This window comes from Castor canadensis, chromosome 3 (assembly GCF_047511655.1).
Source record: "Castor canadensis chromosome 3, mCasCan1.hap1v2, whole genome shotgun sequence".
Classification (NCBI taxonomy): domain Eukaryota; kingdom Metazoa; phylum Chordata; class Mammalia; order Rodentia; family Castoridae; genus Castor; species Castor canadensis.
The window spans coordinates 67,700,288-67,717,064 of NC_133388.1; the positions used below are offsets into that span (position 1 = coordinate 67,700,288).

The window sequence follows — 16,777 nt, forward strand, 5'->3', positions numbered from 1 at the left end:
TCTTCTTAATTTTGCAATGGACACTCTACTCCTAATCATTTTTGCAGCAGAGAGTCTATTCTTTTGAGACAGGGTCTCAGTGTATAACCCCAGTTGGCCCTAAACTTGCAACCCTCCTGCCTCAGTCTCAGGAGTGCTGGAACTGCAGGCATCTGTGCTTTCGTACTTAACCAGACATCTGTTATTTTTTGTTATGAAAGGGCAGTGTGTCAAAGCAGCAAAGAATGAAGATCCAGAATTAGACAACTGCAGTTCAAGTCCTGCCTCGACAACTTAAATACACAATTGCACTGGGGCAAGTTGCACATCTTCTTATGATGCAGTTTTTCATCGATAAAATGAGAGTAATAGTAGGGATGCTATTGGGTTAAACAAGATAAAATATGTAAAACATTTAGTACAGTGATTGGTTCATGATAAACACTCAATTCTAGTTACCTTGGGAAGGAGCTGTCTCTTTTAACTAAAAGCAAATAATTTCTGCATAATTTATTAATAATATTTAATAGCAGCCATAATGAACCAAAAGAGTTAACAATACAGGACTTTTCTAAGGACGGGTTTAATTTTCCAACAGGACATGACATGTAAGCCACTGTCCACAAAATCCATTTCATTCTTTGACACACTGAATACCTAACCATTTGTATCTTATGCCCACGTTTATTTCCAAAATCCTAATATTCAGGCAGCAGAATAGATGAAAATACTATCTCTGTGTCCCCAGACTAACATTTTTTCATCAAGATGCCATAGATTCTAGATGCCTAGAAAGTGTCAGTCTAAACACATGATTCACCTGGATATGAACAATGAATGGATTCACTTAGCCTTGGCAGACTTCATATCTCAGTCCCTGTTTCTGAAAGGTGGCAGGGCTGCTGGTGAATAAATCACAACCACAAGATAAATCCTTTCTCATTGGAAGCAGTGCTGGATTTTCTCTGGTAAACGATCACTTGTGAGTCTCTCGTATTAACTATTACTCCCAGAAGGTCAACAAGCTAGTGTCAAACAGGATGAACCTAAGAAAGCAGGGCTTGAGAAAGTAGGGCTTGGAAAACCAGGGAACAAGTGCACTAATCCAGACATAAGGTTACCAGGACCCAGACTAAGATGGGGACAACTGGAAAAAAATATATTAGCAATAAATATTGGAGACTGATTATATGTGAAAGGCAAAGGGAGGGATGGTTTTTGAATTGAGAGTCACGGGCAAATGCTGTAGAGCTAGTAATGATCAATTGACTTGGGTAAAGCACAGGAGGAATGTAATCATGGGGAGCCAAGGAAAGAGAGAAAGAGGGGTGACCAGGAAGGCTGTTTACTCAAGAAGGGCTCCCTTCTGAATCAATCAGGTAGAGGATTATCTCTGGTGATAATCAAGATGACATGCTGGGCTTCAGGGAAAGGGGTTTTTTGAAATCCTAATTATAAATTTGTATTTTCAAATAAATTTATTTATTTAAGTCAAAAAGTGACTGACTCAGCTGAAAGTTGAGTAGGGTGATATGCATATATGGCAAGAATTATGAAAATGATACATAAAGAAAATAAATCTGGGAAACATTTTCACAATAGGAAAAGACTTAGGAGTTAGGATAAACCAAAATGGGGCAAAGTTATCAAGGCTGCAATGTTCACCCTTCCTGACCCCTGGACTGCAGGCAGTTCCTGACTCCCTGGAGATAGTACATACAAGACTCTTGGTCAATTTCGGAAAGATCTGAGATTCCTTCTTTATTTGAAAATCTGTCTTTCCCTCCAGAATTGCAATTAGGGTTGATACTAAAAGCTCTCAAAAAAAAAATTATCTTTCTCTAAATGGACAATTTTAACTTCTGAGGCTGCTTTTGAGGGTGAAACCTCTTCCACCACATGCCTTGGTCTTTGCCGGGATCACTATTTCCAACATAAATGTTTTGTTTTGTTTTGTTTTTACCTTTAACGATACCCTCTTAGGTGCTTTTAAGTCGCTTTCGGGATGCCCATCTTCCGAAGGCTTACTTGACTCCTCTGCTGGCTGAATTTCTTCAGTTTCCTGAGGTTTAAATACTGTGCTTTCTCCTTCCACAGCCTCCCACTCTAACACATCCTCCTGTACAATCTGGAAAACACTTGACGTCTCTTCTGGAAGCAACTCAGCCATACTCTGTTAGAAAAAGTAAACACACAGAGTGCTCTTTTTATCTGTCTTTCCAAAGCCTTCAGTTATGCAACCTTTTCTATCTGACAACAAAATGAATATGAAAATGCTTATTTAAAATCAAGCAGAGGTAGTAAGTTTCCTTTGCAGATTTAAAAAGAAAAACTTGAATTGACTTAAGAAAGTGAAGGCTGGAAAATTATTTTCCCTGTTCTTTGCTTCAGAAAATGTACCTACTCCACAGTTGGTATGCATGGACTGTAAGGAAGTAGGGAGGCTCAGGTCAAACCCTGACACCACCCAGCACTCACAGAGGCAAGCTAGTGTACATTCCATAGAAAGCGCTGCTGAACAGTTCTCACTTTCATTCTCCCAGGTGGCTGGAAGGTCAGCCTGGGGTCCACTGAAACACTGGATCCCTGCCCAAGGTTCTCCGGGCTGGAGAAACAGGATTCCTGCCTGGCATCTACTTTTCCAGAAGCCCAACTTCTGTTCCTTGGGAAAAGCTGAGCCAGGCCTCAGGAAGGCCACTGGACACCACAGCTCCATCCTAAGCCCAAGTGAGAAATCCTCATGAAATGTCTATGCCTATTTTGTACTCTTCAAAAGTTATCTTATTAACTTATATTTGTATCTCTCCAAATCCTTATCTTACTAACTTATATTTGTATCTCTCCAAATCCTAAGGAAAATATCTTTATGGCCATATTTGGGTATTAAGAAATTTAAACCATGATTATTTGGGATTAGAGAGCACTGGCAGTTAAAATTTCATTGTCTGGTTGGCATAAAATGACTTTAAGATGTAATTATGTGTAAGTACATGTAAAAACAATAAAATAAAAGAAAAAACATTTGGGTATAAAGTACTTAGATAATAAACAGTGCATCATAATCCTTCAAAAAAAAAGATATAATTATGTCATTTTGTTCTTTGATACACTCATCGGCTACTAAGTGAAATAAAGCGTAAAAGATGGCCAAACACTATACAGTGTTTACAGACTATACAGTGTTTAAAATTATATTACACAAGAAAGGACAGCTGGACCAAGAACTTCAAGTTTATCAAATGAAGCATTCATCTTGAGCTTATGTTTTTATAAAGTTATGAGCTGGTATTACAGAAATATTAAGATTTGAAACTCTACTAGTGGACTTTTGGTTCCCATAATTTTGTTTAAAAGCTATGAAAATATGAATCCCTTTCCAATCTGTTTGAGACTAAATTGATTTAATATACTCTACCAAAAAAAAATTACAACAGATTCAGTGCAAAAGCAGACATGAAAATCTAGTTCTCCATTTAGCCAGATGTTAAATTTGAAGAAAATATAAGACCATCCTACTCTTGTCACTCAAATTTTTGCATATCTTTTCCTAATTTTATATTAATAAGTAATTGGATTAATTTTGTTCCTTTTACGCAATGAATATACACTTTAAATTTTTCTCAGTTCTCATGTCTAATAAGTATAATTCACATCAAGAAAAATTCTTTGGGATACTAAAATAATTTCAAATGTGCACAGGCATTCTGGGACTAAAATGTTTTGAGTTCTTCAAAACTTTAGTTTGAGAACACCTTTGAAAAGGCATTAGGTCTCTTTCATCTTTTATATCTCAAGTACTTAGCATATTGTAGATATCCTACAATTATTTGTGAATAAGTGATTGAATAGATAAATAAAAGGAAAGTATTTCAGTATTTTTCTCTCCTGTGTAATTAGTCTCTACTAGAATATTCATCGAATAATAGCGTACTTACTTTGTCTCTTTATATATTGGCCTAGTTCCTGAATGAGTACTTCCAGGGAAAGAACTATTCTTGTGTCATCTTGTATCAACATGTCTAAAACAATGCTGGACTGGACACATAACAGAAAAAGGAATGAATGAATCAATTCCATTTTTTGTGTGAGAGTACTGGAAGAAATCACTTACCATGACTGTTCAAAACTGTTATACTCAAAATATTGAGTACTAAAAAATCAAAAAGTATTCCATTAAGAATGGTCCTTTTTAAAAAGAAACAACTTGCATCAAAGAACTAAAATGGCTCTGTCTTGAGCCACTGAGATGCTCACAACCGAGGCCACCATGTTCTAAGGGCAAGGACTAGGTGCCACTAGGAAGACAGGGTCCTCCTGGGATGGACCATGCTGACCAGGGCTGCTCACACAAATCTCCATCCAAGAACTACCAGGGGAAGCTTCTAGTTCAATCAAAAGGACAGGCAGGATAGATAGTGAGTTCTGTTGGGCACAGAATAGGCACCAAAAAAAAAAAGAGTCTCAAATGAAAGATACCATGAAGGAGTTAGCTTCCTCATAAAAACCTGTGACCAGAAGAGGTCCAGTGATAGCTAATAAGTGTCAAAATTAAGGGAATGTTTCCCACAAAATTACAAGGAAATTGATATTTTTATTTAAATTTTATCTGAAATTGTTAAGATGGTATCTAAACTAGGCACTTGGTAGTTGGCCTTTTTCATCATTTACTTCAAAATGTCTTTCCTTTGATAGTATTAAGCCAATTTTATTCTTTTAATGATTTCTATTTTACTGTGCCTAGTTGGTCTTATATTTTCAGTTTACCTACTAAGGGATTAATGGCCAGGCACTCTTCTATGTGCCTGTAAATGGTGTCACTTTGAGGCAGCTACCCTACATGTAGCTCTTAAGCCCACAGCATGTGTGGAAGGCTTCCCAACTAACTTATCCATGTGCCATTGCCAACTGGATAACAGTGCTACCAAATACTAGGTCCTGAGACAGGTGATGAGAACCAAAGGGGAAAAAAGATACAGTTGGCCAGAAGCATCTCAAACTCCAGTAGTTCTGCCATTTGTGGCAACTCTAACATTATAGGGTCCATGACTTTGTGAAAAGAAAATATTCCATACACTTTATGAATATATGTTATCCTATAAAGAAAGTGTGTTCTCAGTTTATATGCATATGGGGTCATATTTTCAAAAACTAAAGGAACTTGCTACTTAATGATATCATTTTCTCAATCCTATAAAGCAACTGCTCATTGTGTCATTTTAAAAAATATAAACATAGATTTCTATACATGAGGAGACACTTCCAATTCACAGAGTATATCCCGGGTTGCTCTGAACCCACAATTATTTTGTCGACGATAGACAAAAAGGAAGTTTTACTTCTGAAAAAACTTGTGTCACCCACTGTCTGTATTTCTCAACAAAATGTTCCCCTTGTCAATGCTTTCTACAATCCTTCTAGCTAAATATAGACTAGAATGATGCTTTCTTACAAACTAACTGCTTTTCATTAATTCTCCAGTTACCTTGTAGAGTTGAATGCCTCTAAACCAGAAATGCTGTTAAAAACTTTGCCTTCTGAAAGGAGTTTTCAGCCTTACTCAGAAAGTCTCTGAGAGTCAGCAGAGTGAGCCAGCGATAGCCAGGACTCTCCTTGCAGCATTGGATTAGATGTGCTTATGTTTAAATAAGCTTCCAATATAAATTAGAAGAAATTATAACTATTGATAAACATTCAAGCAACAGGAGACAGACTATTACTTTAATATAGGCAGGGAGGATTTTTATTAAAGACTTTACCGTTTGAGGTTCCTCAACAGTTTTCTGTAACCCTTGCTCTGCTTCTTTCTCAGGTGTTTCTGCTTGCTCCTGAGGTGTTTTGAGGTACATTTCTCCCATTAAAGAAATATCCTTGAAGGGCAAAAAATAAACAAAGTGATTCCAATTTTTAAAATCACCGAGGTACATTATTCAATATAACAAAAATGTTAGCCAATTAATCCCTTTACTGAGAAATACCTAAGAGAAATATGAACTGCTCAACATACAGTAAGTAAGAAATATGGGAAAAGGACACATTAATAATATTTTTGTCTGTTCTTTCTGCTTCAGAGCCTTTGATTTTATTGATCTCTATAAATATATTATTAGATGTAATATGACAATTAAGTAATTACATCATGTACTATAAAACTGACATAGGCTGGGCATGGTAGCACATGCCTACAGCCCAGCTACTCCAGAGGCAGAGATAAGAGGATTGTGGTCCAAGGCCACCTGGGCAAAAGCATGAGACTCTATCTGGAAAAAAAAGCAGAAGGGAGTGGCTCAAGTGGTAGAGTGCTTGCCTAGCAAACATGAGGCCCTGAGTTCAATCCACAGTACCACAAAAAAGGGGGTGGAAAAAGGGGGCTACAAATCTCCACATTGGGTATCAACAGGCAAGTTTTTTTGCTTCTCTTCTTCTCAGTTTTATCTCCTTAAAATGGGCATTCAGCTATGACTTTAAGGCCCCTCTTCCTCTTTTAGCTTTTAGTTATGTCAGTTGCAAAATGTGAACACTCATTGTGATTTAAAATCCTTGTTTTCCTACTTTTTCTTTGTTCCATCGAAAGGATCCAACCCATTGCCCGTTGGCTTCTACTTCTCTCCTATTGTTATAAACAACTTCAAAATTGGACAAACTATAAGAATAATTCTTTTGGAAATGAACAACAGGCAATTTAGGATTGTGAAACACTGAGAAAAAGGAAGTAAACAAGGTAAGAGCTACAATTGTCCAGGAATTTTTGCCTAGCACAATTCCAGACCATGACACAAGGAGAGAGAAACCAAACAGAGCCTAGACACCTCCCTAAGTTGAAGAGAGAGAAACCAGATGTGAAGGCAAAGATGCAAAACTTGTCAGGCACAGTATGGAGTTGAGGGCACTGTATTGAAAATGAGCTCCAGAAACGTGTACAGAATCCTTGAGTCTTTAGCTGGATAGCAATCTGCAATGGAGACAAAGAAAAACTGCCAGGGAAGAAAACAATTACCAAGGAGCTAGAAGCCACAATTCTCAAAGCTCACATGCTGCTGGGAATCATTAAATTTCCCACCAGACATGATAAATCCACAGTGCATTCATTATAACCCTCCAGAAGGATCATATATTAGTAGTAGCACTAAACGTGCCCTAGAGTAAAGGGTTCTGTGGACTTTAACAGTTTAAAAATAATTCTTGAAAAGATCAAGCTGCTCTTTAAGTAATGTAACTGCTTATTAGAACAAACTCCAGTACTTTTTAAAGGAAGTCAATCAAATCCAGCAATCTACAGTGTAAGATTTGTGATGTCCAACATCCAAACAAAAGTTACTGGACAGATGAAGAACAAACATACATAGTCAGGGAAAAAAAATCAACATCAAAAAGACCTAGAAATGACAGAGATGTTAGAATTAAGATGTAAAGATCGTAAAGTTCTAATTTAAAAATATAAATATTCAAAGTAAAATTAAAATGTAATCATAATGGGAAGCAAATGACATCTATAGACAAAAATACATTATCTTAAGTAAAAATTTCACAGATTGATATTAACAGCAGAGAAGAGATCACATAAAAATGGAATTAACATGAAGATATTACAAAAACCATGAAAAATAAGCACAGACAAAACTGAGCCATGGAGGCTCACACCTATAATCCCAGCAACTTCAGGAGCAGAAATCAAGAGGATTGTGGTTTGAGGCTGGCCTGGACAAAAAACCTGTGAGACCCCCATCTCAACTAATAAAAGTTGTTTGTGGTGACACACACCTGTCATCCCAGCAATGTGGGAGGCATGGACAGGAGGGTGGCAGTTCAGGCCAGCCTGAATAAAAATGCAAGACTCTCTCTGAAAATAAGCAAGAAGGCCTGGAGGCATGTCTCAAGTGGTAGAGGGTCTGCATAGCAAGTGTGAGGCCCAGAAATTAAACCCCAGCACCACAAAAAAAAGAAAAAAACACAGAGACAAGTAGAACTGATCTAGGTTAAAACATCTCCAAAGTTCATGACAAAAACAAGTAGTTTAATGAACTCCAGTACACAGTACCAAGTAGGTTACAATCAAAATAATGAAAACTGAGAATAAAGAAAAATCTTACAAAGATTCAGAGAAACAAACAAACATTAAGCACAAAAACCCAAGAAATTATCAAAGACTAATTATCACAAATTAGTACCATAAGTTTCTTGTCAAAACTTTATAAGACAGAAAACAAAGAAGCAACATATCCAACGGACTAGTACTAGAAGAAAAAAATTGTCACACAAAATTCTGTATCTATCAAAACCGACTTTCAAAAGTCAACGTGGAATACATTTTCAGCAAGCACAGAGGGAAAAAATTCATTGAGGAAAACGATGGCACTGGAGTAATTACACTAATTTTGAATATAGCAGACTTCAAGATGGGTCGTTTCATATTAATGAAAGGGCAAAGTAATTCAGAAGATGTAACAGCATGCATCAATGACAGCATAAAACAAAAACTAGCAGAACTGAAAACAGAAAGAGATAAATCTATTATGATAGTTGGAAATTTCAAGTCAAGACCACCTGGCTCCAGAGACTTTGCTCTTCATAATTAGATTAACTAGATAGTAAACGTGAAAGCCTGAAAATAATTCTTTACAGATATATCATTAAAGTATATAAGACATTTGAGTGAGAAACAGCAAATTCAGAATACTGTTCGCATATGAGGAGAAAAGGTATTATTGAGAAGGTAGTATTGGGAAAAGGTATTATTGGGTCTCTATCTTTAATTTTCCATTTACTTAATCTGAAATGAATATGACAATGAATTAAATTTTGACAAATTTTTGTGATGAGTACTTGTTCTTCCTTTGAAATATTTCACAATAAAAATACTATAAATAAATCTCTCAACACATTTTATATGGGTATATAACAATGTCAAAGATATATAGCAAACACCTTAATATAAAAACCTACTTGGGAGGGAGGGAGGAAGTGGCCCAAATAATGTATACACATGTTAGTAAATGTAAAAATGATAAAATAAAAATTTTAAAAACCTGTAGTTTGCCTCACTTGGAAACATAGATGCATAAATCCCAAATAAAATATCTGCAAATGAAATCAAGTGATCTATTAAGAAATAATACATCTCAACGGAGGGAAGTTTTTCCAGAACTGCATAGATAATTTATTGATAATTTTGAAATTAACACATTAATGAAAATCTGTATGATCATCTTAATAAATATTCAGAAAAAAGTACCAATAAAGAACAATGCCCTTTCTGAGAAAAAAAAGGAGATACAACTAGAAGAAAGCTTTCCCAACTCCATAGAGTGGAAGAAATCAAGGTAAACAGAATCCTGCACCAAACATTGTGTTTCACAAGAGAACACCAGACAGGTCAGAGGCAACTCAATATGAAAAAAATACAAAGTGCCTTAAATAACATAAGGCAATTAGTCACTATTCATAGACTATGTGGCCATATAGGGATAAAGAAAATCAACTAAAAAACTCAACAACTACAATTTCACTCCAGCAACAACCACTTACGATCCTATTGTCAGAACAAAACTGAGTTATGGAAAAGACAGTATTAATGGCCATTCACTGATGCCTCACGCCTGCAATCCTAGTTACTTGGGAGGCTGAGATCTGGAGGATTGTGGTTCAAGGCCAGTCTGGGCAAGCAGTCCTCAAGACTCCACCTCCAAAACAACCAGAGCAAAATGGATGGGAGGTGTGGCTCAAGTGGTAAAGCTCCTGCTTTAGAAGCGTGGAGAGCTGAGTTCAAATCCCATTCTCACCAAAAAAAAAAAAAGAAAAAGAAATAATGAATTTTTAAACAATTATATTGAGTAGAAAAGGTCTGATTAAATGAGAATATCCTAAAGTAAACTCTCCTAATATCCCAATAAAATAAGTATTAAGGCAAAAATAGGAAAACAAGTGTTCATCTAGTTAGTCCAAGTCACAGGTTTTCTCAAGGATGATTTCTACTCCTTGCTTTTTTTCTGCATATGAACCATACTCTCTTGTTTATTTGCACATCTCCTAATTTATTCTGACAAGGTCTGTAGCAACTCAGAGAGCACTTATTCAATAACAATGAATGAATCTCATTAGGTACAGTGAACTTATTAGTGCTTTTACTTGTCCTGCTCCCATACTCTGCTCTCTGGTTAAGCAATAGTTGTGAAGAATAAAGATAATAATAAAATAAAGATTTTAATGACTTTATCCCATGTGCATAGGTAGCTTAGCCTGCATGGCAAGAGCTGTGCACACGTTCATTAAAGTCCTCAAAAGCCTTGCATTCCACCCCTGTCTGACCTTTGTGCTCTACACAAGCTGGAAGTGAAAACTAAGTCAAGTTGTAAGCTGCCTGCCTGAGTTGTAAGGTGTCACCTAAAACACAAAGCACCTTTTGGAAAAGGCTGAAAAACATTGGTTCCAGACATTCTAGGAAATCTATGTGTAATCATTAGCTGTTCATTAACCTAACTCACAAAACTAAATGAAAATGTCAAGGTTTGAGACCAGTGTGGGCAAAAAAGTTAGCAAGACACTGTCTCAAAAAAAAAAAAAAATCTGGATATGGTAGTACCCATGTAATCCCTACTAAATGGGAGGCAGAGATATGAGGCCAGAAAAACCCTGACATGAAAACCAAAGACATCACACACACACACAAAACCTATAGACCGTTTCCTTTATGAACATAGATGTAAAAATCATCAACAAAATTACTGGCAAAATGAACCAGCTGTAAATTACAAGTCGCCAAGTGGGATTTATCCCAGGAATGCAAGGATGGTTCAACATATAAAAATCAATTGGTGTAGTATACCACATTAAGAGAATGAAAGAAAGCACTAACAAAACATCACCACCTCTATTGATTCAGGCTTACTCTGGCTCCCAGGCCAGTCATCTCCCACCCTTTGCTTCCTAATGCCATGAGGTGAGCAGCAACGTCCAACCACTAGATGTTCTGCCTTACCACAGGCCTAAAAGCAAGGAGCCAGCTGACCACAGACTGAAGCCTCTGAAACCAAGAGCTATAAGTAAACCATTTTCCCTTTAAAATTGATATATCTCAGGCATTTTGTCACATCAATGGAAAGGTGATTAACATAGAGAGAATGGTGTAAAATTATCTTTGTGAACAAATGATATGGTAATATAAATAGAAAATAATAAGGAATATTGAAACAAAATTACTAGAGCTATAATAAATTAATTCATCCAAATTGCAGAGTATAAGATGAATATGTAAAAATAAGTTGCATTTCTATATACTAGCAATGAAAAATCTGAAAATGAAATTAAGAGAACAATTCCACTTGTAATCACATCAATGAGAACAAAATACTTGGGGATGAATTTAACCAAGGAGTCATGAATCTTGTGCAAAATGTTGATGAAATAAATTAAAGAATACATAAATGAAAAGGAAAATACCTCATGGATTGGAAGATTTAATATTGTTAAGGAGGCAGTACTCCCCAAAGTGATCTCTTTTTCAATGCTCACCAAAATCTGAAGCGTCACTGCTTTTCAGAAACAGAAAAGGCTGATTCTAAAATTCACATGGTATAGAAAAGGACCCCAAATAGGTAACACAATCTTGAAAAATAACAATAAAGTTAGAGGACTCACACATCCTTACTTCAAAAAGATGCAAATTAAGCTACTGTAAGAAAATAGTGTGGATGGAAAAAAAAAAGAAAAGAAAAATAGTGTGGTACAAGCATAAGAATACATAGGCAGATCAGTGGAATTGAATTGAGAATCCAGAAATAAACCATCCAACTATGGTCAACTGATGTTTGATAAGGGTACAGGATCAATCATTCAATATAGAAAAAAATAGTCTCTTAAATAGTACTATGACTACTAGATACCAACAAGCAAAGGAAGAAAATTGGACTCCTATCTCATGCCATACAAAAATTAACTCAAAATGTATCATGTACAGAATGCAAAAGCCATAAAACTCTTAGAAGCAAACCTAAGAGTAAATCTTCATGACCTTGAATGTAGCAAAAGATTCTTAGAAACGACACTCAAAGCATAAGGAACAAAAGAAAAAAACATAAATTGGGTGTCATCAAAATGCAAAGCTTCTGTGTATCAAAAGACACTATTAAGAAAGTAGAAATACAACCACTGAAGCAGAGGAAACATTTCCAAATCATTTTTCTGATAAAGGTCTGGTATTAAAAATATGGGAATAATTTTTAGAAATCAAAAATAAGAAAAAGAAAAATTTTCAATGGGCAAAATTCCTACCTTTGAAGTTAACATTACTCTTTGGCTCTAACATGAGAACACGAGCAGGTTTTCTTTTTTGGGGGTTTTTTTTTGGTTTCTTAAGATGGAACAAGGAGAAGGAGGGTTCATATTCACCTTAGGAATGTCCCTCCTTCTTTCTTTCTACGTGTTGTTACTATCCTGTCCTCCCCTCTCTCTGACGTTAGTCCTTTACTAATCTTCCTTTAGTGTCAATGACGTCAGCAGTTCTCATGCAAGGAAAGCAAGTCTTTCCTCACAGAATCCATTGCTCTAATTAATATCACCATGAGAAAGAGAGAACTGGTATTCTTTCCATAAGCACAGTCTTGACACTAACATATAATAAGAATATTCCGAGAAAGGTAGCATTAACTCTCTGCTTTAGAAAATCCTGTGGTTTGGTGAAAGTGAGAAGATAATTATGTGAGCGAACTAGACAATTAGTTCTCATTTCTGTATAGTCAATAAAGGGGAAAGGAGCCAGAGCTGTGGAGTCGTGGAGGCTTCCACCCAAATTACAAAGGCAAGTCTGGGATGCCAGGCAATGTGTAGCAAAAGCAGAATCCCTATGGTCAGTCTTTGGGTAGGCAATGCATAAAACTATGGGGATGAAGCCAAAAATACAATGGAGATCCCAGGAAGTTGGAGATGTCAGAAATGTTGAGTGTCTGCTGAGGAAAGTTGCAGCCAATGAATGGAGCCAGCCCAGGAAAGAAGTAACACTTTGGAAACTCTTGGAGATGTTCTGAATGCATTTTTCATTATGAGATGGGCAGGAGCCTTTTGGTGGCCATGGGTGGAATGTTATGTTTTAGATAGAAGTGTCCCCTAAAAAAGCTCACGTGTTCAAGGCTTAGTCCTTAGCTAGTGCATCCAACATTGAGATGTAGTTGGATCATGAGGACTCTGACCTAATCAATGCATTAATCTACTGATGAACTAACAACTTAGTGGCATTATTGGGAGGTGATGGAAACTTTTGGAGGTGGGATCTAGTTGGAGGAAGCAGGTGATTGGGGCATATCTTGAGTCTCTCTCTGCCATGAAGTAACAAGTTACGCTCTGCCATTGTTCCCACCATGATGACTACAACTTACCTCAAGCCAAAAACAATAGAGCCAGCCAACTATGGACTGAAATCTCTGAAACTGTGAGCCAAAATAAATTTTTCCTCCTTAAAAAAAAAGGCAAAGGATTTAAATAAACATTTCTCCAAAGAAGATATACAAAAGCTAACAAGCTCATGAAAAGACGTTCAATGTATCTTTGGACATTAGGGAAACACAAATCAAAATCACAATAAGTTGCCACTTCACACTCATGAGAATGGCTGAACTAAAAGCAAAACTTAAAACAGAAGATAACGAGAGCTCACAAAGATGTGAAGAAAGTGGAAATTTCCCCCACTGCTTGAGGGAATATAAAATGGTACAGCCACTGTGAAAGGTGTGGTGGTTCCTTAGAAACTTAAAAGTAAAGCTATCATATGACCCACCAATTCTACTTTTGGGAATACATAGGTCCAGAAATACTGAAAGCAAAGCAACAGCTATTTCTATGTTAATGCTCATAGAAGCAATATGCCCAATAGCTAAAAGTTGGAAATAACCCAAGTGTCCATCAATTGATGAATGGATGGCCAAAATGTGGTGTAGTCATACCATAAAATCATTCACAAAAAAATAAAGCACTAATGCATGCTAAAATGTGAATGAAGCTTGAAAGCATGATGCTAATTGAAAGAAGTCACAATAATATATTGTGTCATTCTATTTATATAAAACATCCAGAACAGGTAGATTCACAGGGACAGAAAGCCAGTGAGAGGGGCTCAAAGGCTGAGGGCTGGGAGGGGTTGGGAAAATGGGGAGTGACATTTTAACACTTGAAAAGTATCCTCTTGAGATGACAAAATGGTTTTGGAACTAGATAAAGACGAAGGTTGCCCAATATTGTGAATGTTGGTGTAATTAAATTATGCACTTATGTGAGCTTTATGTAATATGAATTTCACTTTACTGCTAAAAAAAAGGTGGGGGGATTGGGTGTGATGAGCTCTCAGAAATAGTAGGTCTGTAATAAATGTCATTTCCCTGCTCCTTGGGCATTTTAAATTAATAAAGCAGCAAAACTTACACTTTATAGCTATAATTCACTATCCATTAACAAAAAGATTTATTTTTATTCATCTTTAGTGTAATAAATCCAGAAAAATAAAATGTACACTCAAAATTTCAAAGACATCTAATATAAAAAAGCAATGATTTATTGACAATGATGGTTTTGTTAGTGTTGGAGCTAAAGTTTAGTAACAAAGACATACAAACAAATATAAATGAGATTGAAAAAAAGTTGCATCATCCAACATAATGAATAAATTGATTTAAAAGTTCAGTGAAAAACACACGATCTTCAGTAGTCTCAAGGGAAAATCACCCAGAAGGCAGTTTGACTAAGTGACATTTGGGCACACATGCTCTGCTAAGTGCTTCAGATCTTCACTCAGCCATGCTAGGACAATCGCAAGTAAATTATTCAACCTCTCTAGACTTCAGTTTTACAAAATAGGGCTAATAAGACATATCCCATGTTTACTTATGAGGATTAAAGGAGATAACATGCAAACAGAAATTGTCTCATATCTAATAATAGCTATAATTATTCACATTCAAAAGCAAAATAAGCCAGGAAAGGGGGAATAAAGGGGAGCAGTGGAGGGGTGAACTCAAGTATGATATATTTGATACATTGTAAGAAACTTTGTAAATGCCATCTAGCACAACAATAAAGGGAAAAAAATTAAAAACCTAGGGAAAAAAAGCAAAATAAGAACACCTATTGTTATCCTCAAAATTTGAACTATATTGAAAATTATAGATATGAAATGGAAATAAAATACATAGGAAAATAACAAACCACATTATCATTATGTGAAAGGTGATGTCTGACTACATGCCTACATGCAAACTAATCTACACAAGACTGTTAGAAATATAAGACAGAAAATGAATTAATACAAGCCAAATGTTAGACTTTAGAAAATAAGAAAAGTTGCAAGATTACAAAAACAATAAAAATATAAACTACTAAAACAGTGCTTCAAGGAATATGAGAAACTTTTTAAGAGTTACTGAGACATAAAAAAATGACTCGAATCAAAAATCTTAGATTTGGGACTAAAGAGAAGAATCAGAGAGACATCTTTTAGATCCAAGTAGTGTCTTGTCTGGTACGCATTAGCTCTATCTTGTCTCTTTGAGTCATAAACTGTAACTAATAGCATACTTCTACATCTTCAACAGGCTCTGGCAGACTGTTGAACAAAGCTTGAAACTTCATAAATAACTGAAAATGTATAGAGCTGTAAGCAGCCCAGCTTCCCAACACGAAACACATTTTTCATGTTTCACAGAGACATTTCCATCTGTGGTATTTAACTTAGTTACTTGAAAGATCTCAAAGAAGTCCACATTTTGCAGACACTGAAACTCCAGCGTTGAGTCCAAAGGATGCCATGAAGTATTCAAAGCAAACAAAGCACCTACACTGCTGCAAGCAGATGGGCCAGCAACAGAAGCAGCAGTGTTCTTCCATCCTGTTAGGCAGGCTGGGTATTTTTTTAATCATCAGTCAAAAAAGGGGTGGGGAGAGCAGCACCCCCACACACTCGTTGTCATGCAATCCAGTTTCTCCCCAAATGACACTGGCCTGGATGACATGTGTTTCTAACACATGCCCTTTTGTGATTTTATCAGCACTTATTCAAGGTGTACTGCCTTTAAAAAACCTACTATGAAGTTTAAGTTTCAGAAAGAAGGAAGGAAAAGACACTTTACTGCCTTAAACAAATACTTGTCCACACAAGTTACTTTCTTGAGAAATTGCCCTGATTTGCATTGACTTTCTCTTGTTTCCTGCAGGCAAAACCCTGATAGCACTGGCTTGTAGAATTCTGCTTGGAGGCACAAGAATGTGTCAGGGCTGCTTTGTACTCATTCTTCCTACTGTTGGCTTTCATTTTTCTAGTTAAACATTGTATTATTATTGTATTATTATTATTTTAGATGACTTGACCCTAAATTCAGTAGAACCATTAGTTCTTAAAAACAAAATTTCAGAGAAAACAGAAATCGAGTGGCTACCATATAAGTTTAAGCATCAAAATTGTCACAGGTACAATTTATAATTAAATATGTATGGTCTCTTTTGTACAGAGTCCTAACAGAATACAGTACATTAAGCCTGTTTAAAAAAATACACTATTTCCAGAAACACAGAATCACTACATTTCAAGTAAGATTTCTGCTTTTTGAAATACTACTTCTCTGATAAGTGTTTACTACAGAAACTACACAGTATCTTAGAAAAATAAATAAAGTATCAAGATTTTCATGAAAGTTTCCTTAAATCAGGTCTTGTTAAAAAAAAAAAAGGCAAACAGAAAAATAGTTCTATTATATGGTCAAGCCTATAAGCTTGGGTGATAGACCACTCTTCACTCCTTGGCATCCATACTAGAGAAGACAACACA

General features: G+C 36.0%; 1 protein-coding gene across 1 annotated transcript in view; it reads right to left on the reverse strand.

Annotated features, from left to right (window-relative positions):
- The window catches only part of Ttc6 (tetratricopeptide repeat domain 6), a 192,788-nt gene that overhangs the window by 122,780 nt on the left and 53,231 nt on the right, over positions 1 to 16,777 (reverse strand). The window contains exons 3-4 of the mRNA XM_074066970.1: positions 5,736 to 5,846; positions 1,943 to 2,152 (exon numbers count right to left, since the gene is read on the reverse strand). Of these exons, the coding sequence (XP_073923071.1) occupies positions 1,943 to 2,152; positions 5,736 to 5,846 (321 nt within the window). The remainder of the gene's footprint in view (positions 1 to 1,942; positions 2,153 to 5,735; positions 5,847 to 16,777) is intronic.